Here is a 25,576-nt window from a genome sequence, read left to right on the forward strand (position 1 = left end):
GGAGCAGGGCCGGGGGCCGCGTCCTCCCCCCCTTTCCTGGGCTCAAGGAGAGTTTTTCTCCCTCGCCCCCGCCCGCCCGCTTTCGTCTTTCCCCCCGGTGGCAAAGGAGGGGCGGGGAAGGGCGGGAGGGGGGACCGGTTCGCCCGGGGGATCCCCATGTCCGCGGCGGGTGACCTGCGCGGCTCGGCCGCCGGCCCCGGCGCTGCCGCGGATTACCGCACCTCCGCGCCCCTGCAGCGGCCGGGCGGCCGCGGGTAGTGCCCGCCGCCGGCGCGGTCCCTTGCGGGGCCAGCCATGGAGGCCGGCGCCCCGCCAGACCTCCGCGACGTCGAGCAGAAAATGGGGCGCAAAGTGCCGGAGAGCCTGGCGCGGCCCTTGCGCGGGGAGGAGCTCCCGGGACGCCCCGCTGCTGCCGACGCCGCGGCCCCCGGACCCCGCCGCCGCCGCGCCGCCGCCCTGGCCAGGCTGGAGACGAAACTTCACCTCCTGAGGCAGGAGATGGTGAGTAGCCGGGCGCCGGACGGGCGGCCCCGCGGCAGCGCTTGCGGGGGTGGGGGTGGGCGCTTTGCAGCCCTTTCCCTCCCGGCGGCACCGTCCCGCCGTGGGCAGCGGGCCCCGGCAGGGTCGGCTGGGGACAGGGACCGGCTCTCACCCCGCCCCGGCCGCGGGGAGATGGTGCTGCCCTCCCCGGCGTGGCAGCAGGGGCTGCGACCTCTGTGCCGGCGGCCAGGGAGGAGGAGGTTGGTGGCCCAGCGGCCGGAGGAGGAGGAGGTTGGTGGCCCAGAGGCCAGGTGAGGAGGAGGAGGAGGTTGGTGACCTAGAGGCCAGGAGGGCCTGTCACTTGACGGCTCTTCTTTTTTTTTTTTTTTTTTTTTTTTTTTTTTTAAGAAGGTGAGGGGAGCTTATTTTTTTTTTTTTTTTTTTTTTCCTGGCCGGGTGGCAGGTCGCCAGTGACTGGTGGCTGGCTTCTGCCCCTCTGTCAGCGCCTTAAAAGTACTGAAAGCGGGTGTACTAATAAACAAAATAATGCACCGATCTTTCGCTGGTGTAAAATGCACCTTCTGCATCGCACCTGTTTGCCGCTGAGGAGTAGTAAGTGAAGCCACACTGGATGGTTTGGGGCCGAAGATTCGGCCTGGTAGTCAATTTCTGGACACACGTCTTCAGAGACCTAGTTTGAAACAGGCAGTGCAGAAGATGCACAGTAACTCTTGAACAAACAACTGTTTATAATTTGGCCAAGAAGGTCTTTTGCCGGTGGTCTGCGATGGGACTGTGCTCTATGTAGTTCAGAACTTCTGACTTCTTTACTGTCTTAATGCAGATGCTTGTCCTACTCTGTATGTCACCATCTCAATAAATTTGTCTTCTGATGATGCTGTAAAACTGGCTTTGTTCTTTTTAAGGCAAAAAAAAAAAAAACAAACCACCAGAAAACAAAAACCACACTTTGCAAACAAATGAGGAAGCAACTAGTGAACACTCAGCAGATATGATCCTGATGATATAGCGTACTTCAGATGTGCTAATGTAGTTGGCTTACATTTTTATTAGAGTGTAATTGTTATATGAGGTCCCAAAAGATTCTTTTTGGTAGCAATTCTTTCCATAGCTCTTGCCACTAAGCTTATTTGAAAACAGTATGGAATTTGATCTTGTTGGGATGAGGATTTTGCTGGCAACGTGTTGAGATAACTTTATGCAACTATCTTGGAACTCAGCCGTTAACAGCAAACAAAGCAATCTCATCCTATTTGAACACGTATAACACCATGCCATCCGTCCCTCCACAACCTTACATATACATTGTGGAGGAATGGCTGTGTGAAAAGGGCCACGGTTTAATTGCGATGAGCAACCTAGTCTTTGATGTAGATACAGGCCTGGAGATGACCATGAACTTTCCTGGGAAAAGCAGAAGTAAGAAGAAGTAGCTACTTGGTAGATAAGATAAACGGGACCGCATCCAGAAGACAAGAGAATGTTGCTGCGCGTGGACAAGGGGTCTACACCAATTGTGTGAGCGCTCTAGTCGCGTGAACAGAGATTGTAAGCCAATCATATAGCTGTCGCCAGCGCGTGCTCTGCTTGCCTGTCTATATATACTTTGTAAAAACTTGAATAAAAGGGAGAACGATCATACTCGTATTGAGGTTACATCGTTACTCCGGGTCCGTCTCCCACTCCGACAATACATAAGCAAAAGGCGGGTGGGTTTGTAAGAGTTTTTAAAGAACAAAGTTTCTAGGGGAAAAGGAGAATCAAGAATATTCTGAGAGTTAACAGTCAAGATGATGACCATAATCTTGAAAGGTAGTATATAAATTGCCCTTGCTATTATATGGCTTCATACAGTTTAAGAGGTCCTACAAATCAAATTATCAATGTATTTTAGTGATCACTGTGAATTTCAGTTTTAACATGAAGTTCCACACTGTCATGTCTCATGTCTCATGTTGAATTTTGAATTTTAAGCTTGCACAATGGTTGTAGAGGTAGCTTACAACGTAAAACTGTTAGGGATGTCACACTGCAAAGGAAACAGATAAGGTAACCAGAGTTCTTGGAATGACTTTCTAGACATGCCGTGACAGTTAGGCCTGTTAAGGGGGGAGGTGACTTGCCCTCATCACCTGTTTCTTTCAAGCTGGTCACTTCACCTACTTTACACCTGCAAGTTTCGTGTCACGGTCTTCAGTTTGCCTCTTCTTCATTCTCCCACCCAGTTCCCTTCTTTTTCCTCCCTGCCCTCAGCATGAATGTATTTTAGTCCCAACATCCTTGACCTCTCCTGTTCTTTGTCACTTCAATGATTGACTGACTTTCACATCTGAACTCTTTGCTCATGCTAACTAAGGGAAGTTCTGTTACACACCTCTTTCTGTTTGACTTCTAGTCTGGGCATGCCCATTAAACCACCAATATAATGACTATTTTTAAAAGGTAAAGTACTGGTACTCTGCCTGCATCTTTTTAATGCTCTTAGCTGTCTTCTGTAATGCAGAACATGAAAGTCAGCTGTCTTCCCAGGGTTTTCCTTTACTCTCTTTAGCGACTTAAGGATTTTTCCCCTGTCCTTAAGATTTCTTCAGGTTCTTAATCTGTCACTTTCCCCTGTGCAGTTTTCTTTGTGACCTTGTACGGATCTGATTAATTTAAGAACAATATCAGGTAAAAGACATGTTGTGTCTTTCTACATTTCTTCTTTTTCTGCACATCATTCCTAAAACAGAGCCAAAATTTCTATCATGTTTATTATTTCACTCCTCTTTGTAACATATTATACTTTGGCTTCCCTGCAAGGCCTAAGAGGCCTTAAAGATATAGAAGGTAGTTTTTAGTTGCTGCAGTAGTAAACAGGCAAAAAATGGAAAAGAGTAGAAGTTTAGAAAACCAAGTGTCATCCATCAAGCTATCTTTTTCTGGTAGTGCTGTGATGGCAGCTTCTGCAGCCCACTCACTGAACTTTGAATAGACACATCTGTGCTTTTTTTGCTTGCTTCAGACTTGAGACAAACTTTAAGTGTTTACAAAGCAACAATATTCAGGCTCTTTTCTGGTCACATACAAAAAACTTGATATGGGTTACTGTGCTGACATCTTGATCTTTGATGCTGAAGCAGTACTGTTTTCATTATCTTCTTGTATTCTTGTTTTTGTTAATGAAGTTATTTTGGACAGATATGGCTATTTTCTGTGTTGTTTTTTTTAAACTTGGCTTTATACAAATTGTGCAGTTATGCAGCTCAACTTCTGTCCTTTACCACAGCTATTGTTTGTCACAATGACTTTGCCTGTGTTGACAAATCTGAACTAAATCTGTCAAACAAAGCAATTTTATAGATACTTGCTTAGTATGTTTTGACTTATCGTTGTGTTTAAATTATGGTGATCCCAAAGCTCTTGACTGCTAAGGATGTATTTTATTGTTTATGTTTTCTCCTCTCTTTCCAGCTCATAGCTTCTACAAAATACCTCTGTGTTCCCCCAACATCCTGTTGTTTGTAACCTAACAGTAAAGAACAAGGAAGCATACCTGAACACATTTGTAATGCTTGGGAGTAGACACCAAACCTTAGCTCAGGCAGCGTGTAATCCTGCCAGTGACCAGAGTAAATTCAAATGTACAGAAGTGGAAGTAGGTGCAAGTTTTCGTTCATTTAAACTGGAGGGCCATCTCCTTTCCTGTCAGTGCACATTTTGTCCTTCCAAAGAAATTGATTTTCTGTTTTGCCATCCATCTTGTGGATGAGAAGGTAGTGCTTACCTTGCTTCAGTATGAAGCAGTGATATTTATTGGACTGGATACTTCTGAGGAAGAGAGGTGAAAGCTTTGAGAACTCTCGTCAAGCTGCCATGTCCTTGGGCTGAAAGAGCTTAAATGAAATGGTGGAAGTGATTACCTCTCCTGTGTCATCTGCTGCAGGGGAATGTTAAGAGATAAACATATTGTTGTGTCAATATTTGAATTGGAAATGCTGGTTCTGACTGTAACTTACAGCACCTGACAGATCGGTGGTGTGTGTGTGGAACCTGTACATCTGCTGGCTAAAGGCCTTGAGGCTCGCATCTTGCTTCTTCAGATCCTTTTGCTGTTCCCAGTGTATGTTTATTTTCTGCTCAAGCCTGATTTTGCTGTTAGTCACTGGAATCATACACAAAGCGTCACGGAGTATCTTTGTTGAAATACGGACCTGGTTGTCTAGGCCTTCTTCCCCTTTACCTTCATTGTCCCCACCAAGGCCATGATGGAGACTCTGTTGGATCCTGAAAACCTTTGAGGCATAAAGCCATCAAGTAACAGGAGAAGTAAGATATAATTGCCAATGTGGGTCAAAGTGTTGTGCTCTGGTCAGCCAAGGATGTGATGAGTAGGTCCTACTAGCCTGTGTGTCCTTGATTCAATATGAAATTTGTCACAATGTCAATGTTAATCCTCCTGTGGTATTTTACATGGAAACTTCCACTGGGGTATTAATAATAACCCTTTAGAGCCCTGTTTCTGGTGTATAATACTCCTGAGGTCACCATTCAATACATATGTCTTCAACAGCTACACCCTGTAGTAAGTAATCAGAAAGGTCCATTCTGCAGCCTGAAATCATACTGCTTCAGAAGTCTTTTTTCTCCTTCACAAGTTCTGGGCTTACTCAAAGCGAGATTTTCCTAGACACCTGAAGAAAGAGAGTATGGGGCGTTTTTCTTTCTTTTGCTTCAAAAGTTCCCCAAATAAACTTTTTGTTGCCTCTTTGAAAGCTAAAAAAGTTAAACAGAGTATAGTCTGCATTACATGCAATAAAAAAATTGCATGCTTTGCATAAAAATATCTCAGGCAAAAAAGGTAAACTGTGTGTTGGAAGTAATGGGGTAAATGGCAGCGCTGGGACTTGTAGATGAGATTCCTTCCAGTGAACACTGTTGAGGATCAAATATTGTTAATGACTCTGAAGGCCAAACTGGGTATTCTGAGTGCAGCAGTTTTTAGGGTGAAGGGATAAAGAAACGGAAATGATCCTATTTCCAAGAAGCTGACTGTGTCAAATTTAGGCTAAAGCTATTTGAGAAAGAGGCATATTCTTGTGCTCTCTCATTAGTTGAGTTTTCTCCCCTTTTGCTCTCCTAGTTCTATTTTAGTGTAACAATTTTTAAAAGGCTAATTAATATGGAGCCCTGACAAAATTAAGCAGAATTTAAGTACTTTATACTGATTGGAATTAAGACAAATATGATAATTATGGTGCCAGTCTGTCTATTATTCTATTCATTTGTTTGTTTGTTTTTTAACATACAGTTAGCATGTAAATGAAGGTGCAGGTTGGAGGGCAGAGCTGCTGCAACTGTACTCTGCTGGCTCTTAAGAGTTTAAACAACTTCAGATTTGCTTAGATTTATTAGATCTGTAGTTGTGGGGGGTCTGCCTTTATTAGTTTCTTTAAAGGACCTTTTTTAAGAAGTCAACAACTGTGACTTGAAACATCTCTTTAACACATGCTGTAGGTACAGGCTGCTACATTCACTGTTTTGTATGATAACATCAATTGACTTAATTGAAGCCAAGATCTGGTTCAGTGTGTCTAGTCAGCAGCGCAAAGCTGTGTGTCAGATGCTGTTTTCTATTTGATTAATTTGATTTTTTGCTTAAAATCTCGATTGAAGATAAAATCTTAAATATAAAATTACTAGTGGCTAAGCCTCAAGCCTGTGTAGGAGGGTTTGATTAACCTTGGTTTCTTAGTGAGCAGTTATTCAGTGAATTCCTAAAGTGAGGCTCTTCTTAGATGTAGAAGGCATACAGAAATAGAAGTGAACCTATTTCTGTAAAACCTCCTGAAGTTCATTGAAAAAGCTGGTGATCTTGGATCTTGTTAACAAGTTCTCTCCTTCATACCTTCTGATTTGCATGATGTGGTAGGGGAGTTTGTAATGTGCAGATTGGGCAGTGATATCAGGATACTTGGGTTAAAAGGGATTTGTAGATTGATCCTTAGGGAAAATGATGAAATCTAGCAAGAAGAATTTGCAGCCTAATTAGAGTACCAGAACTTTGCCAAGTTTTCCATCTTTTCAGACCATCTTTGGAAGGATAAGATGAGCAAGGTTCTTTAAATTAGTGCATATTTAAACATATCTTTTGACTGGCAAATCTGACCTAGTACCTGTCAAAGGATTTGAATTGTGAAACATCTGCATGTTGCACTTAATGCTTATGGCCATTCTCATTTAGCAGCCACTGAAGGGTTTAAGTCCCCAGGAAGTATGTGTGAGTGTGTGCTTACATTGCTTACATAGCTACTGCTTGACCAAGAGCCTGTGATACATTGCTGATGCCTCACCTAGCAGCATCCATGTGAAATACTTCAGTGCAAGGGCTTCTGTCTCATGTATGGATCATCACGGCAGTGTCAGGAATACTTCACTCAAGACTTCCAGTTAGACTGCCCATGTATAGTGACACTTTTGCCATTCTTTATTTCAAAGAATATATATTATCATTTAATTATGTTTCTTTCCTGGTTGCTTTGTTGCAAGAGTAGAGAAAACATTTTGGTTTTGCATTTGCTTTTTGAAGTCTGATTGCGGACAATTTGTAATAAAAGACAGGAAGACTAAACCCTTTCTGCGCAGAGCTCTACAGCTTAAATGACTTGTAATAGCTTTTAGCAAACAAATTACAAACTCTTCGATGAAATCAGAAGAATAGTATGATTTTCATAGAATAGGCTAGGCTGGAAAGGACATCAAAAGATCATCTGGTTCAACCTTTCATGGAGCCTGGATGAGATTATTGAGCACTCTATCCAATCAGAGCTTGAAAACCTCCAGTGGTGGGGACTCCACCTCCATAGGGAGGTTGTTCCAGTGATTGATTGCCCTTACTATAAAAAAGTATTTCTTATATCAAGATGAAACCTCTCCTGGTGCAACTTGTACCTGTTGTCCCTTGTCTTCTCCACGTGGCTCCTCATGAAGAGATAGCCTCTGTCCTCTTTGCAGTAACCTTTTAAATGCTGGAATACTGTGATAGACTCACAAGACTTCTCCAGGGAGAAAAGACCTGACTCCTTCAGTTCTTCCTCATAAGGCGGGTTCTCCAGCCCTTTTATCATCAACATTTTGTGTGGATACTTTGGTTTTTTGTGTGTACTTATGGCTAACAGTAATTATAAAGTACCTTTTTTGTGTGAGCAGGAAAAACTTGAAATGCATAATATCAAATACATATATTGAGCAAAGGTGATGGCCAAGAGCTGCATTTCTACTCTTCAATACTATTTTTTTTCTTAACAGTAGATTGTTAAAGAATACATTTTCAATTTATTTTTTTTTAAAGGTTGTAAGACCCTTTGTTCTCTGCCTTCAAGCTGTAAACCTAGTAAACTTTCCACAGTGGACATGCTCATTTCCTACATGTTTCATTTCTGTCTGTGTCCTGGAAGAGAGGCTGGAAACTGAAATCTTGAGCAAATGAGGATGAAGTTACAGGAGTAAAAAGACAGAGGATCTGAGATCTTGAAAAGCACTTGGAATTTAATTAAACTGAGTGCATTTTTTCTCTTGGTTTTTCCACCTGCATTTATAACCATGGAATTTGGGAATCTTACATGTAAGCAAAAAAAAATGGTTCTTTGATTGCTGTTTGTAAAGATGAAGAGCTCTGAACAGAAAATTATGGGCAGTAGAGGAACTTTTGATAAGAAGGCAGACTTGTAGCTTTTGTTTTCTAGCCTTCACTCTCAGAAGTGGGAATGCTAGTTAGAGCATTTACCAATGATGAATTAATTTTTGCCTTCATGCCAGTTGTTCTCTGTGTTGAATTGTGGCTTCGATCATCCACTTACCCTTATTGGTGTGGAATGGGAGTTGGTATCTAGTGGGGCCTGAGGTGGCATCAGTGCATCATTTAGTTTCTTAATTTGAGAAGTCTGTAACTATTTGGATAGCAAATAGCAACCACTAAGGCCCCCTGAGTCAGAGAATCTGTCCCCTACACTGTCTATAATTTTCTGTATAGATAGTTTTAAATTCTTTTGAAAACGCAGGTAACAGGCAGTGCTTGAAATTTTAGATTTTGTTTTTGTGAATGCAAACCTTGTGTACTGGAGATATATAGGAAAGTGCTGACTTTATAAGCTGTGATGACTCAGAAGTAGTTTGACCAAATATAGCTCCAAAATAACAGCAACAAAGATGGCTTTTTGCAGGCTTGTCTGAAAGCTATTATATTATTTACAATGGTGAAGAAACTTTTAATTGCAGCTGTTCAAAGCAAGTAAAGAAGGAAGCAGGAGAAGCTTGAGTTTGTACTGAAGCATGAGGGTGTCCATCAACAGTGATTCTGAAAAGCAAGATTGCCCGGTTTTGAACAACTGGTTTGCTGGATGCTTGGGGTATGGAAGGGACCAAAACCAAAAAAACCCTACCCCAAACTCTGTAAGACTTTCATATATTTAGTTTTCTTGTTAGGGAGGTCTGGATGTATTTTGATCACTTAAGCTATTGTAGTTTGCTGTCCTGTGGACTTGTAAGTACTGTCGTTTTTTTGAAGCACAGTTTTGAAGTATCATCCTTGTCATTAGACAACGTCAGTTAATTCCAAAAGAGAATCATAGTACTAAGAATTTTATACCTGTGAATCTTGGTCTTTTCAGCCAATTAAGGAAAATTCTAACTTTTTTTTGTGGCAGACAGGGTAAGTTTTTCAAGGACTAGAGAAGGATTAGAGAGAGAAATGGATAGGACTGACAGCTACAGAGTTTGAGGAAGAGGTTGAAATGTTTCTTCTGAAATATATGGCTGCAATAAAAGCCAAGAAGGAGATTAATAATTAAAATAATGATGTTTCTTTAATGTAGATGATAAAAAATTCCTGCGCATCTGTACTTTGCAGTTATGGATATGACTGTGAGGGCTCTTCCTTTATCAGCTGAATGGCTACAAACAGATCTAGCTGGGAAACTTTGTGCTTGCGCTCACCATAGTAATGCTGATTATGAAGTAGTAAGTCTTGCCCCGAGGGCAAGTTGCTTTCTGAGCATGATTGTACTTTGTACCATGATGCATGGAGCCATGGAAGTATACAAATGGTGTTCATATCCTTAGAGCCAAGTACGTTCTTATTTTCAGTCTACAGTAAGCTGTGCTAGGAGTAAAACCTCTAGTGCCAAAGACGGTATCTTTTTTCATTTAAGTCCATTGAAACAGTTGAACTGTAATCCACATGGTATTACCATCTGTTTTCCTGTAGATAGGTGTCTGACTAGGATACTTAATTCAGTATCACACCGATGTAGTGACTTCTGTCAAATTAAAACATCGCTAAGGACTGTGCTTGTAACATGTCTAGACTCTCTTTTGTAAAGTAACCATTATTGGAGGATGTGGTTTGGAGAAAGATTTTTAGCTACACTGAAGTAATCGTCCTTCTTTTTCGCAGCTTTTAACATGCTTTCTCTTTGTCGTCAGTTTTACAAATTAGGTATCAATGGATATCTTTCCTCATCTGTTTGTGTCTCTAGAGACAGCTGGGTTGTGTCCAAAGTGACCAGTGGGCCCAAGTAGGTACATCCTGAGGCATTCTCTTCAACAGGTTATGAAAAGCTGTTCAGCCATGTACCTGAGCAGTTTGCAAGCTTCCAGAAATGCTTTATTGTCGGGGAAGTGTTCATAATAACCAGATGGAAGGAACCCTGGTCTGGAGAGTGACCAAAGCAAGTGACCAAAATACATCCAGAGAGTATGTAAGCCATCTTGTGTTATAGCTTTGAAAGGTATAAACAGCACTGCTCAAGATTTTTCAAATCTAGAAACATATTCAGATGGTCAGTTATTTCAGAAATATCCTGTGCTGTCTTCCAATGGTGAGTCCTTCTGCCTACCTGCAGATGAGCATATGGAATAAAATGTGTCTGAGGATTTCCCCCCTTGAAGTTGCTCCAAGGGAGGTTTCCCTCCTTCCGTAAGAGAAGATAAGGAGAGAACAAAAGACAGTATATATATCTCAAGTGTTAAAATTAGCTACTCTGTTTTGTCAGAATATGCAAACTCTCCCAGATCTTCCATAAACACAGAGAAGAGCAATACTGGCACAGCTATGCCACCCTGGCTGTCCGCAATCTAATCGTTCTCCTCCCTCCCCACCAACCTGACATTTCTTAATAGTTAAGTTTTGTCAAGGGAATGGTATGGCACATTTGTTAATTAACAGGAAACACAAACTGCTGCTAGGAGAAGTTATCTGAACGTTTCATTTGCCATGCTGTAAAATAAACTACTTGCAGTACTGTATGGCTCTGCTGGGTGTCGTGCCAGGTGAAGTGAAAGCATTTAGTGCCTGTAAAGCAATGCTAAATTGCTATTTAACTACTGGGAGTTTCAGATTTTATAAACACTTCACTGGCTTAATTTGTAATTTTGTTCACTGTTGTTAGGTACCAGCTGCATTCATGACTAAAATGCTTCCAGAAGAAGAGTCATTTTACTGCATTGCTGCTTTGGCCGTGAAACCTACCTCTCTCTAAATACAGAAGGAAGCACGTATCCAAGAATTATAATTTGACAAAAGTTTTGAGTGTTCCAGGCTTCCACATTTTTACTTCAAGGTAGAAACAAAGGTAGAGCAGCTCTGTTGCTTTATATTTATCTGAGTTTTATTTTTTTCTGTCTTCAAACAGAATCTGCACTGGTTGAAAGAACTGTTCTATTTGAAATGGTTGCACTGCTTTATGTAACTCTGATAAGTGCTTATGAAACATAGTAAACATTGGACACAATTCTTAGTATTAAGTGTTTACAAAGCTTCAGATTCTGACCTTGACTCTTCCAATAATTATAAATGATTAGGAAAAACAGCCCTGACAGCAAGTGGGAAATTGTGAAGTATTTCTATGCAAGCAGAAATAAGATCTGCGTTGGTTTGCCACCTTTTCAGAAAACTAGTGAATATCTAGTGTCCTTCCTGGGATGAGACTAACATGTAAGTTTGGAAGGGTGCCTGGAGAAGGCTTGTTCCAGCCCCATCAAAACCCTGAATTTGTTCTCTAAGTTTGGCTGCTAATACAGACCATTTTCTCTGTTGAGCAAAGCCAAACTATGTGTGTTTAGAACAAATTACAGGATCAACAGTGGAAATTTAGTGTTTCTGTGTAGTTTGTTATTGAAGAATCCTTTGCTTAGGTAGGAAGGTTTTTCTGACTAACAGATTTTGGATGGGTCTGTGCAAAAACATGACAACTTCAAGGAATTGGACAGGAGGTCAAGGGAGATAATTCTACCCCTTTACAGCACTCTCATGAGACCCCACCTGCAGTACTGCGTCCAGCTCTGGTCCCTCCAGCATAAGGAGGACAGGGACCTGGCTGGAGCACGTTTCCTATGAAGACAGGCTGAGAGAGTTGGGATTGTTCTGACTGGAGAAGAGAAGGCTCTAGAGATACCTTATAGCGGCCTTCCAGTACCTAAAGGGAGCCTACAGGAGAGACAAGGAGGGACTCTTCAGTAGGTAGTGCAGTGATAGGACAAGGGGTAACAGTTTTAAACTGAACAAGGGGAGATTTAGATTAGATACTAGGAAGAAATACTTTACTGTGAGGGTGGCGAGGCACTGGAACAGGTTGTCAAGAGAAGCTGTGGATGCCCCATCCCTGGCAGTGTTCAAGACCAGGTTGGATGGGGCTTTGAGCAACCTGGTCTAGTAAGAGGTGTCCCTACCCATGGCAGGGGGGGTTGGAACTAGATGATTTTTTAGGTCCCTTCCAACCTAAACCATTCTATGATTCTGTGATTCTATGATTTTAAGTCATTCAGGGAGTCTTTGTAAACTCTGATTTTAGACTATTGTTCTAGTCTTCTCAAAACTATATAGTTATCAGAGGAGCAAACATGAAGCCAGAGCAGTAATTTTTAGATTACTTTTCCCAATCTGTGACTGCAAGTGCATTTTGCCTTCATAGGGCCATTTCAACCACTGTACCTTCTAATGGGCTATGCATATGTCATGGAAGAATTGTGCCCATACACTGAAATAGTTTATTCTCAAGTGGTGGCCTGTCGCAGGTTCCTAGTGTTACAGGGTTTGTAGGAAAAACTGTAAATCTTGGAACAGTAGAGGAGAAAGCCTCTTTGCAAGAGAAGGGCAGTACTACTAGCATGCCAAAGCAACAGTAATCTTCTTCAACTTGAAATGCCCGTGAAATTTACTTTTTCCTTTGTTAGCACCTAGCTGTAGTTGCTGTGACTGGAGCAATGGAGTGGAGGGAGCTCACAGTGACCATCAAATTTGCTTAGCTGGTTATGCATTCACAAGTGCAGATTGGCACTCCTTGCATTTCAGAGGAAAAAGAGATGCAACCCAAACAACAACATGATGCTTGAGCTTCTATCATTTCTCTTCTTATTTTTTATTAATTTGTACTCTGTTGAAATTTAATGACAAAATTACTTCAGAAGAGCCCTAACCAGCACTTTTCAAACTCAGTGAACTCTGCTGTGTCCCAGATTTCCTTGTCTAGTTCTGCTGTTTCCCAAGTCACACTTGATTATTGGCAAAGGCCATACTTGTCTTTTCCTAGACATCTGTTGTAAGTCTTGCACCTTATTTCTGCTCCCCAACTGCCTTAGTAGCTAGTATTTCCCCAGTAGAAGGAGAAATGGCAAATGTAACCAATGACCTTGATGCCTTCCCTTTCTGATAACTGCATTAATAGTTATGATTAATATTCTTTGCTCAACTAGGATCAAGCCACGCTGCCCTGGTAGCCTGCTATGTGGAAATCTTTAGTAAGAGCAGGTTTAGATATGAAAGAGCAATAGGACATGAGCTAGAGTGGTGTAGGAGAAGCTGATGTCTGCACCACATGGTGAAGCTGATGTCTGCAGCACATGGTGTGGATGATGGTTCTGGGTCAAAGGAGAGATCAAATAATATGGAAAGACTGGTACCTACAGTGCCTGGTTTTGCCCTAAGCTTTATAGGTCTGGAACCGTAAGATTTCTGTTTATTTAATTTTTAATACAGACATTCACTTTATTACCTGTGCTTTGTGCACAGGTAGTGCACACTAATTGTGCCTTGTGACCTCCGGAATGGATTACTGCAGTGTGTTCTGTAGGAGCCAAAGGGGCTCAAAAGCTATAGCTAGTATAGCCTGCAGCAGCATGCTTAGCTAGTTGTGTTGGCCAAATTCAGCCTTTCAGCTTACTAAAAATGGTTCTGGCTTCTTGTTTGCTTCTGGCTTTTTATATCTAGAGACCCCAGATGCAGGTTGGCTGCTAACTGTTTGATACTTTCTTAGTGGGCGAGAAAGAACAAAAGTAGTTACGATTTATAGATATCTGGAAGCTTGGAAGGGTATTTTCGAGTTAAAAACTCAAAATAGTCAACTTTTCTTCATTTTTTCTGAAAGATCTCAAATTAGCTAGTATATTCAGATGGGCACAAAGCCTGTGTATGATGATTACACTAATGGGGAGATTTGAATGAAGTTTTTCACTTAAAAATAAGGCTGAATCTGAAAGACACTTCAAAAAGTACACAGATTAAGGAAAAAAAAAAACCCCAAACCTTATTTAATAATACAGAATCATAGAATCATAGAATGGTTTGGGTTGGAAGGGACCTTAAAGATCATCTAGTTCCAACCCCCCTGCCATGGGCAGGGACACCTCCTACTAGACCAGGTTGCTCAAATAGCCATCCAGCCTGGCCTTGAACACCTCCAGTGTATATATTGACTCATTTTTATTCAAAAACTTTGGAAAGATTTAGCACAAAGCATTATGATGTTTGTAATTTTTTCATAGGGAAAAAAACCCCAGCAACCTGCATATCACTTTCTAACTCTAGTAATGTTGTTCTAAGAGGACATGTGGCCACTTATAATGATTGTCTTGAAGTTCCTTTTTGTTCTTACTCAGATAAACCTTCAGTCAATAGAATGGGAGTTTGCCATTAGTAAAGATTTGGTTGTTAGATTAAAAATACGCTTTTAACACAACCATCTGGCCCATCTCCAGTGCCACAAAACTACTACAAATAGAATCCCATTTTGAATTCTGGAAGGATTCAGACAAAGATTTGTTTTTGGTTTTGTTTTTGTTTTTGTTTTTGTTTTTGATCTTGTATGTCTCTCCAGTGGTATTGCAAAAGCAGACTTGAATTTCAAGTAAGTGCAGATTTGCATCCAGTAGTAACATTGTCATGTCTCGGTTCTGACTTCATGAAACAAGTTAAGGTTTTTTGTTGCTTTTTTTTTCCTTTTAAAATAATAATGAGGTGAGGATCACTGCTGGCTCAGTAAAGACAAGATTTTCAAACTTTGGATATACCTGTAAGCAAAACACATTATCTTCTTTCACCTCTATGTTATTTCTATGATTTTGAGCATACTTACACATTGCCAGTAATAAAACTGATTAATTTTCAAGGGATGAGCACGTTTGGAGTGCTTATTAACCAAACCTAATTCAGAAACGAACATATATTTTATCCAGTTTTCTTCAGTTTTCTTTTTTTTTTTTTTTTTTAAGAGTATGTTTTGGTCAAGACAAGCATAAATAAGACAGAGTGAAATCCATTGACAAAAAAAAACAAAAACAAAACTAGAAATACAGTTGAGTCCTGGTGCTGTCTCATGTTTATGGTGAAGACACATCCACTCCTGTGTGGTGGCTGGTGTCCAGAACACATTATAATGATGCTGTGATCATCCATCTGTTGTAACACTTTCTGACACACACAGCTGATTGTTACTGCTGCATATTGACCTGAATGTTTGCAGTGGTATTCTCTCGTCTGTACACACATGTGGGTCCATAGTATGGATTTTTCTGGATATTTTCACCTCTGTCATAGCAAACAGATGCTGCTTTTATGACATCAGTGTGGGATATTTTGAAACGTCCAGTTAAAACTTTCCATAGTATTAGAAGCTTTTTACTCTTCTCAGACCCCTGCTTTTCTTCGCTGGTCCCTTTCATGTTTGTTCAACTAAGTTTTAAAATAACCAGGACCTTCCTTCTATATTTTGCTCTCTGGTGTATAGCATGTTTCTCTCTGATAATCATCATACCTACTTAGTAGGTACTTAAATTGTTTCTTCTTTTTCACAGTAAAATAAAAACATGGCCATAAAACTAAAACAAACAAAAAGATTTTTTGCTTGAGAATTTTATTACACATAAGCATACAAGATACCTCTAATAGTATAATGTTAACAAAACATTCATTTAATTAAACAATTGCACAACTTGGTGGTATGTATTTTTCTGTCAAGTCTGAAGGACTTCAATTAGTATGTATAAAATTAACATATTAAAATGTAAGAGAAATGTAAATCACCAATACTGTAATTTCCTATACCAGCTGATAACCATAATAGCATAATATTTTGATCATATATTTGGAAGGAATGTCCTTGAAACCTGTTCATTAAGTTATTTATACTCATTGCTTACCGAGCTAACTGGCTCCCTGATGAAGTTGCTCTGCCTCCTGATTATCCCTGTGGTGGTTGAGAGCTGACCTGCCCACTTCCTTGCTGGAGCCAATGGGTGGTTGGTAAGCTCTGCTTATAGAAGGAGAGTCCTTTTCTGGGTGATGTCGAATCACACTGTCTCTCCTTCCTAGTTAAAAAACACTGTTCGCAAAGCTATGTTATGTTACTGCCAAATTTTACAGAAGGACCTGTAGAAATATTTATCGTAAGCATGGGGTGCACAAAAATACTGGAACTGCAGCAGATTGAAACAATGGCACGATTAGGCGAGGGCTTCTTTTTAAGCTAGCAAGGTCAAGGGTGCAAACAGAAACTGAAGACTTAATGACTGCTCAACTCCTGAACATCTGGGACTTCAAAGATTGTAATGAATTCAGCCTAAAAATCTGCTATGAGGATTTTAACAATTTTGGAGTCTCCAAGAGAAACGAGTATAAATAATCTCTTTTGTGAAAGAAGGCAAAAAAGCCATTAAGACTGCTTCTGTATCCTGCCACAGTGCTTTTATTCTGACTCATTATGGAAGTGGTGCTGAGAAGGGTCAGTGTAACTTGCTCAATTAGTAGAAATAAACTAGATCAGCAAACTACAACAAACTACAAATCAGCGTGGGGGATCACACAAATTTCACTTTTCTATATGTAGCTTTTGTATGTGCTCCCTCACTGTCTGAAAGTTACCACAAGCCTAAAAAACGTGTAAAGAAATGGGGAAGTGTTTCAGTAATACATTGTAACACAAGTCCATGGTGAAAGAAACAAGATGTGCAAAAAGCTATTGATCTACATATATCACTGTTGACAGAAATTTAATTTGCCTATATCAGTGTGATAAATCACAGTCAGACACGTGGCATAATGATGAACACTGCAGCACCTACCTCGACTCACTGACGGTCTCATCTCCGCCAGGCTTTGGTTACCACCTCCATGGTCTGTGCATATGAAGAAATTGAAGAAATGAGAGAATTCACATACAGTGTGGGGTTGATTGTGTTAGCTTGAATTATTGTAGTGCCTGAATTAATCCAAGCTAGTTGACTGTGTGGTGGAGTGGATGTGGAGCATTCCCACAAGCAGTTGCGGTTCCACCTGTTCGTAGATGATCCCCTCCGGCTAAGGATAGTAAACCTGTGTTCTTATGCTCTGTCACATAAAAGCTCCCTGGCTTTTTGAGAGGTGACGCTGAAGATCGCGTTCAAATTCAGATATCACTCTAGGCATTCTGATTTTTCATCTTGATCCTAAAATACCATTGCCCAATGTGGCTTAATTATATCAAGAAACCTATGCAAACATCCTGAATCAGTGAAACAGTTTTGAAGTAGACAAGAGGTTTAAAGCCATGCACATGTATATGTACTAATTAAAGTAGGACAAGGCTCATGCAAAGCCTATTAATCATCCTGTGTTTTTAAGAAGCAGACATTTGTCCCTTATCTGTCATTTGTGGTTTTATTTCAGACACGTTAAATGGAAAAAAGCATTTCTTTTACTCACTGGTGTTGAGAAGCTATTGTAATATCATTCTGAGCTTGCTGACCTTCAAGTGGCATGCTTCGTGCTTTATGGTGGTTGCTTAATAAACAAAGCCTGTGTGTGTAACCACACTCAACCCTGTTATAAATGTCTTGTCTCAGTGACTCAAGTTTTGGACTTTGAATAGGTTGCTCATGATCTTTTTAGCTCATTATGTATATTGTCTCACAGAATTGGTTGATCGGGTTTTATTGATGAGTTTTATGCCTTTTTTATGTGCTTACTAAATTTGTATCTTCATAAGGCTCAATTCAACATCGCCAACCAATGTTTATTTTATTTTTCACACTCTCACTTTTCTCCTAGGGAATTAATTTTCTTAGTTACTTTAAAAAATGTTACTCAGTGTTTGCAATAGCAAAAGTAACACCAGAAGAAAGTGGAGTAAGCTTAGCTTTTGTGAAGAAAGAGACTTTTTGGTATTCAAAACAAATTATTATTTGGGCATTGATTGATAGATTTTTTACTTTCGTTGTTGTTGTTTCTTTGTGGAATCTCAAATGAATTAATGGATTCAGTATTCCATGGAAAACTGATGTAATCTGCCTGTAAAAAAAGAAAGGGAAGGTAGGCATAACCAAGTAGCCATAAAGCTATTTATCCTGAATGACATGGGAAACAGGAGAAACTGAATGGAAAAGTGGAAAGCTGTGTCTGACACACCCTAGAAACAGGAAAACAGAAGTCGCATTAGTATTTCTAAACTGTAGTGGTCACACATACCTGTTTGGCATAGAAAGATTCTACTGGTTTGAAAATCTGTTTCTAAAATGGGTGATAGAGATGGGCATGGCAGTGTTTAACAACACACTGAGTTGGGTCCAGTGCCCATTTGATCTAACTTCTTCATGTACTAATTCTCTTCTGCAGCACTGCTCACACACTGAACTTCTGAGCAGCTTTCAGTCAGGTCCTGTGTTTTGCTGCTGTTTCCAACCAACATCTATTTGTTGTGGAATATCTGTCCAAAATGATGCTCCTTTAGAAACACAGATTCCATAGTAGCAACCCTAGAACAGTGTTTGAATCCTGCTTGAGATCCTGTACAGAGCAGAGCTTTTGAGCTGAGTGACCTAAATAGCTCCCCAAATCCATTAACTTGAAAGTTTAAGATTTTGGATCTTGTAGTGGCTCTTGACAGAAATATCTTGTTATTCGTGCTTACTTATTTCCTTTCCTTTTACTAGTGGGCTCTTTACAGCACACAACATAAAGGTGTTTAGGAAAAATGAAACTAATATATTTTAAATAAACTTAAGATTATCTTTTCCTCAGACCACATTTTGTGGTTACCATTAATATCCCTGCAGATTTCGTGTAATTTAAAGAAGCAGCAGCAGCAGCATATGACTCCAGAAATCTAAAAGAAAGAGATTACTTTCTTTTAGATTAGTAGAAAGAAACTAGAGTTGCATACAACTTTGGCTGATTAAAATGATATCTTGAACAGAATGTCTAGCATTGTCATTTTTGGAGGGGAAGGGAATCCACTGTGTTTGGAGGTGACTGGAAGCAAAGTCTGCAGAACATGGAGCAGCAAAACACAAGTCCATTCTGCCCGTAGGCAGAGTGCAACTTTGATCCAAAAGCAAAGTGACCAGGCTGGGGACAGCTAACGCACTATCTTGGGTGACTGCCAGGAAGCAATAATTGTCTTTGTTAACAGCCCTGATCATTAAGAGTTCCATTCTAAAATCAATAACCTAGTCAAGTCTTCTTTTAAAAACACAGTATATATAAAAATAACATGCATATTTGGATGTAACTGTGTATGCATATATGTACACAGATGTTCAAAGAATCATAGAATTGTTAGGGTGGAAAGGACCTTTCAGATCATCAACTCCAACCATCAACCCAGCACTGCCAAAACCACCACTAAACCATGTCCCTCAGCACCATGGCTGCCCAACTTTTGAATACCTCCAGGGATGGTGATTCAACCACTTCCCTGGGCGGCCTGTTCCAATGCTTGGTAATCCTTCCAGCGTAAAAATTTTTCCTAATATCTAATCTAAACCTCCCCTGGTGCAGCTCGAGGCCATTTCCTCTTGATAGTTTGGTATTTTATTGGGAAAGAAAAAGACCCTACCTTGCATTTTGATATCCCACTTCAGAGGTATGTTTGTGTACAATCTCTTGAATAAGTTATGACAATGTAGCACATGCTATTATGGAAGACCACAGGCAAGGCTAGTTGTGTAAGGAAAAAAATACCTTGTTGGAAGAACCAGTATGAGAGGGAGGGAGGCACAGAGAGGTGCTTAGGCCGTTTAACCCTTTCAGACTGAAGATCTGGTTGTGTCCAGGTTGTGACAGATCAGGCTGTTCTGTCCACCTATGCTACCAGGCTGCGTTACTTGAAAGATATTGTAACTTTAATTTCATTATTTTCTGTTGCTGTGACTAGCTGCTTAATGTTAAACTTTTTTGATCCTTCCTGGCGATCTGCACTATTGTGATTATACAAACTACGCAAAAAGGTATAAAAGCTAGCTTGTGACCAGAATTTCGTTTTTTGCTCTCTTGTCACAATCCTTTTCCTCTGTACACCACAAGTTTTTCCTGAGGACTGATAGATATGGTGGTGCTGTGCTCTACCTTTAACTCCAAGAGCAGCTGTAGAAACTGTTCTGATACACCTACATCAGCTATGATACACTCTGTCCAGAGTATATCTGAAATGCACCTGTTACTGTATATAAGGATCGGAGCTGTCAAACACGGTGAGATCTTAAAGTGTTTAGTCCTTTTAGTTGAACTGTCTCAGAACTGACTTCTTTACTCCAACACTTACAGGGGTTACAGCTGTGTGAGTATGAACTAATTGGGGTAAGAGGGAAGAAACGTCATAGTGACATTTTTGTGTTATCAAGCAGATGATGAACCCATGTTAAAGGAAGATGACACTTGGTGGACTACTTTTTAATGTTTGCTTTAGGAGAAGCACAATTTTGATATGGGAGAATTGGGAATACATGGTAGCTTGGAGGAGGAGGACTCAACTACGCAGGAATGCGAAGAATTACTCCCAGTAAGGCTGTTCCACAGAAACGCTGAAGCTGTGGGTGTATTTAGAGCAAATAAAAATTATTTCCTGTGAGCTGAATCCGAAATATATGAGATCTCTACTTTATCTAAAAGGGACTGTTTCATTAGAAGTGTATTGGTGCTAGCTCTGCGAAACATTTCCTTAATCAGCCTCTTGGGAAATTTGCTGTCTCCAAGCTTGTTTATATTCAGCAAGTTGCTGAAGTCTGTAGTTGCATTTCAGAAGTCGGGTAATTTACTGCTTTCACGACAGCCTAGTTGCTGAGCAAATAGTTTATAGTGATTTATGGGTAGGACTAGAGGAACTGGCTTGAGCAGGAGGGCTACGAAATGGTCAATCTGTTTTCAGAACCTCACATCTGAACAATGATAGATAGGCAGTATTGTTAAAACTGTGAATAGTAAAGCTATTTTGCACAGTCCCAGGTTAGCTGTGTTAAATCCTGTGATATGTGACTGAGGATAATTCACAAAGTCATTCTGGGAACTGGGGGGAGAGACTGGGAATACATATGAGAGTTATACAGACAGTCTGCTACTAGCAAAGCAAACCCACGGCTTTTATTGCTGAGCACAACATTATTGCTGAGCGCAACATGACAGGGGATATCCCTTTGGTCAGTTCTAATCAACTGTCCCAGCTCTGTCCTCTCCAAACATCTTCCGCAGCCCCAGCCTGTTCGCTGAGGGTGCAGAGTGAAAGACAGAAAAGGCGTTGATGCTGTGTAATCACTGTTCAGCAGCAGCTGAAACATCGGTGTGCTATCGACTCTGTTTTAGTCACAGATACAGAGCACAGCACCATACTGATTGCTGTGAAGTATCCCAGCCAGAGCCAGTAAAATCTTCTGCAGTAACTGACAGAATAAAAATACATTAAAATAAGTTTTTGAACAAATGTACCAGGCAAGTGTAATTTAGGATGTTGAGAGGATGGCATCTGAGTATGGAAAGAATCATGTCCAGATTGTACTCTTGGCAAAACAAGATACAGTCTTTGCTTCCTGATAATAGTAGTACCATTCCAGAACACTGTAAATAAACAATACAGGTACTATATTTCTGTATAATAATTGTGGACTTGTAGAATAGCATAAAATGTCACTTGTCTGGCATCTTACATGTTTTCTTTCTTATTTTTCAGTTGAGTGAAGACATTCAGATTTTCAATATACTGTACTACCTTTTTTGAATTAATAACCTGAAAGTTAAGATTTTAGTACCCCCTGAAAGAAAAGCACATAATATATGTGTATACATCAAACATTATGGCACACATATTTTTGTAGAGAAGTACACTCAAATAATTATACAAAGTATTTTCCAAATGCATGTATTAAAGCAGTGACATATCTGCATGTAGTACCCTTGTTTAGTACAATTAAAGGATGTAAGAACATGTGACACAAATTACATGCTAGACATGGTATTTCTCTGAGTTAATCTGAAATGACTGGCATCCTTTTTTTTTCCAATGGTTTTAATATGCATGCCCTATGTTGGCACTATGGCAAAGGTTCATCTAGGCAGAGGTCTTACTGTGGGAGTGATGAGACTGGAAGTGCGTCTGTTGTGATGTCAAACATTTAGTAGTGGTGAGGTGCTGTTGGAAAGGGCTGGAGAGTTGATTAGGTCATAAAATAGCATTATCTTCTCACACGATGGATAGAAGTAGCTTCTTGCTCTCCAGACTTGATACTATGGTCAACTCATTTGTCAGACTGCCTTTTCAGTATTTTCACTTGTTTAATGTGATGAATAGAAGGTCACGCAAAGTTTTTGCCCACATTTGTGATGTTTCAGATGAAAAGAAAGAAGCAACAAATAAAACCTTTATGTTTCACATTTGTGTGTCATTTCATTGTGGAAATTTTGAGTAAAACAGTGGCTTATAAAGTTTGTCTGTTAACGAAAAGATGAAATCAGTTAAATACATCTGTGAAATGCGGCACTGTAATATTCCACTCTGCTTTACCACTAGCGCTCTTGTGTGTAGGCGCCGACTTCCACAACTAAGTTGGAAAGTAAGTCTTTGTGCTGAATGTGTATTTTTATTCAGTTATTTTTTGCAAATTGTCATTCTTTGTGTTAATCTGCAATAAGTGGTTGACTGTAAACTCCCCATCTTCATCTAATATGGGGTGAAATAATTTGAAAGTTCAATATTGAACTCAGACATTTATACAGCAACAAAAACTCAGAAGTAGTGTAAATAAAAGTAAGAAGTCCACAAGAGTTTTTCCAAATGGTGCACATCTGAAAATTTTAGGTTACCCAAGTAGCCATAATAAGGATAATTTGGAGTGAATGCTTAACTGCCTGGATCTGCTTACAGTAGTTGTAAATAAAAAGGGGTTTGTGTCTTGCTTCTCTGAATAATGAAAGCTATCCCCAAGAATTGTCACAGCAGCTATGTTTCTTGTCTAAATAGCATTGTACTAGTGGGTGTACAAGTGTTGTCATTGACTAGCATGGACCCTTTTAATGCACCCTTATGTAACCTGATCAGGTTCTCACTTGAACTTCATTGAAAGTATTAGTATAACAATACTTTAACTTTTTTTGTTGTTACTAATTATTTAAATAGATTTGTCTTAGATGTGAAAGGTGGGGGTTTTGTGTGGGTTTTTTAATCCACTCATTGCTTCCAGCTGCTATTTAGAGTTTGATTTTGAAGAAAATTAGTAATGTTTTTAATCACTTTTGCCTTCTAGGTTAATCTCCGAGCCACTGATGTGAAGCTTATGCGTCAGCTACTCATCATCAATGAAAGTATTGAATCAATCAAGTGGATGATTGAAGAGAAGGGCATTGCAAGCAGAGGCAGCAGTTTGAGTGGCAGCCTGTGCAGCTTGCTGGAAAGTCAGGAGACCTCGCTCCACGGCAGCTGCAACAGTTTACAAGACTGTAGTGATGGACTGGATGGAATATCAGTGGGGAGTTACTTGGACACCTTAGTAGATGATGTCCCTGGTCACCAAACCCCTTCAGATATGGACCAGTTCAGTGATTCTTCTATTTTGGAGGACTCACAGCCTCTGCATAAGCATCCCAAAATTGATTCTGATGAGTACTACTGTTTTGGTTAATAAAAACAAGTTCCAATGGGACACAAATGCACTTGTATTTATCCTTTTTCTTTGCTGCTATTTTATTTCGTGTGCAAACCCCTCAAACTTCTCTTGGAAGAAAAACATAATATGATACTTTGATTCCACTTCATAACTGTTCTTTTGCTTCTAATACATTTTCTCCTTGGTGGGTTGGGCTTTCCTCCTCCTTACCTTTTCTTTTTTTTTGTTAATTTATTGTTGCAATTCTTTTTTGTTGTTGTTTTAATTTTTTACAATGCTGTATTTACAGGTCTTTAGAAGTGGTGAAGGAAAAGCTTTATCTTTATAATAAGACATCAGGGAACGAGAGCAACAATTGTGGTTTGTTGGCAATAAAATTCCTTCTGATAAATATATGTTGTGGTAAATTTTCTTGACTACCAGGTTCGGCCTTTCCAAAGACACTGTTCTTATTGAGCCTTAAATCTGAATCTTGAGAATACCTCAAAATAATTTTCCCTTTGTAAGCAATGATACTTGATTCTGTAAAGCTATCTTCACTTGGAATATAAAGTATTGTAAACTTTTCTGTGTGAGGTTTCTTTCTTCTTGAATGGTCTCATCCTTCATGTCTAATTATGATTTTAAATTCTAGGCTTCATTGCTGTCTTTCAGTGATACATTCCAATACTGGAAGCTCTGCATAAGAGTATTTAATTTTTGTGCTTCATTCCATTAATTTTCATTGAACCTGATGCTTTAAAGGCACAGTCTGTATCTGTAAAAAAATGAAAGAGGCATCCCACATTAAAAATATCCAATTCTAATAATTCACATATTGAGCCAAAATTCCACAGCAATTATTTAAAAAATGTAATTTAAAGTCTTTACAATCTTTATCTTGAGATTTTGAGGGATTTAGAGGGCACTGGTGGAACATTTTACGGGAAACAACGTGCTAAAAGGCATGCCCTGCTTGCTTTTGTATGCACAACCTCATCCTTAACATTTACTTTAGTTTTATGGAATATTATTACTAAGAGAAAGTGGTGTTCTGCTGTCTGTTTGTTTCTTGCTGTACAAATGAGAGGATGCTTTAACATTTTTGTACCTACTGGTACAGTTGAGAGCTACAACTGGTCATTCATATTGGAAGCATCTAAGAAAAAAAAACAAGAAAAAACTGCTGTGTGGAACGCTTCTGGCTTTGTGAGTCCCCTGGCCCATGCTTTTGTGCATGAGATTAGGAGAGAGATTTTCCTTTTAATTACTTCAGTAATATAAAGAAGCAAAATTATATACCTCTGCAGTAAAGAACAAATAAGAATAAAAGAAATGGAATTGAACTGGACACTTTAACAGATTAATGAACACGTAATTCCAGTTTGCAGATAGTGAAAGGCGTATTGATACTTGCACATCATATAGAAGTGTCCCATTTTGTCATGTCTGTGTTCCTACTGCCAGTAAAGCATGAAATTCCCTTACCAAAGAAACCAATGTTTGCCAGGCGTAGTACAGGTTCCTTATTTATTTTGCACATTCTGAAGGATTAAAGCTACTATATGCAGCAGTCGATACATCTTGGTTTGGTTCATTTTGAGATAAAGTAATAGTCCAATAAGGTTCTGCTCTTCCAGGCCATGTTTCCATGGATCTGTCTTGTCCAGCCCTGATCAACAATAAATGTGGAGAAAAAGTAGTAAGAAACTGAAAATGGCAGTCCATGTTTTGTGGTTAGCTCCATTTTTTGTCAATACAGTAGATGTCTGTGTCCTCAAAATTAAAAAACAAGATACGTATATTCTGCTTTGGACTTGATCTGTTCAAATAGAATGGGAGTGAAGAAATGTGTGATTGCCAAGAATGAGTTTTCTCAGTTCAACTTCTGAGATCAACCACAGTATTGCAGATAGCTTAAAGGAAAACAGAGGCAAGCCCT

At 39.8% G+C, this 25,576-nt stretch overlaps 1 protein-coding gene across 1 annotated transcript; it reads left to right on the forward strand.

Moving 5' to 3' along the window:
• The first annotated feature begins 24 nt into the window (after positions 1-24).
• Positions 25-24,048, forward strand: LURAP1L (leucine rich adaptor protein 1-like). The gene is made up of 2 exons (XM_014953893.1): positions 25-501; positions 23,296-24,048. Exons 1-2 carry the CDS (start codon positions 295-297, stop codon positions 23,668-23,670), a joined length of 582 nt encoding a protein of 193 aa, XP_014809379.1. The 5' UTR covers positions 25-294; the 3' UTR covers positions 23,671-24,048.
• The last annotated feature ends 1,528 nt before the right edge of the window (positions 24,049-25,576 follow it).

This window comes from Calidris pugnax, unplaced genomic scaffold, assembly GCF_001431845.1.
Source record: "Calidris pugnax isolate Ruff unplaced genomic scaffold, ASM143184v1 scaffold178, whole genome shotgun sequence".
Lineage (NCBI taxonomy): Eukaryota > Metazoa > Chordata > Aves > Charadriiformes > Scolopacidae > Calidris > Calidris pugnax.

What these genes read in the sequence shown, in the direction of transcription:
- LURAP1L (XM_014953893.1), top strand. Translation starts at nt 295, where the DNA reads ATGGAGGCCGGCGCCCCGCCAGACCTCCGCGACGTCGAGCAGAAAATG. An exon ending in ACCTCCTGAGGCAGGAGATG is followed by an intron (nt 502 to 23,295) that starts GTGAGTAGCCGG and finishes TTTGCCTTCTAG; the next exon opens with GTTAATCTCCGAGCCACTGA.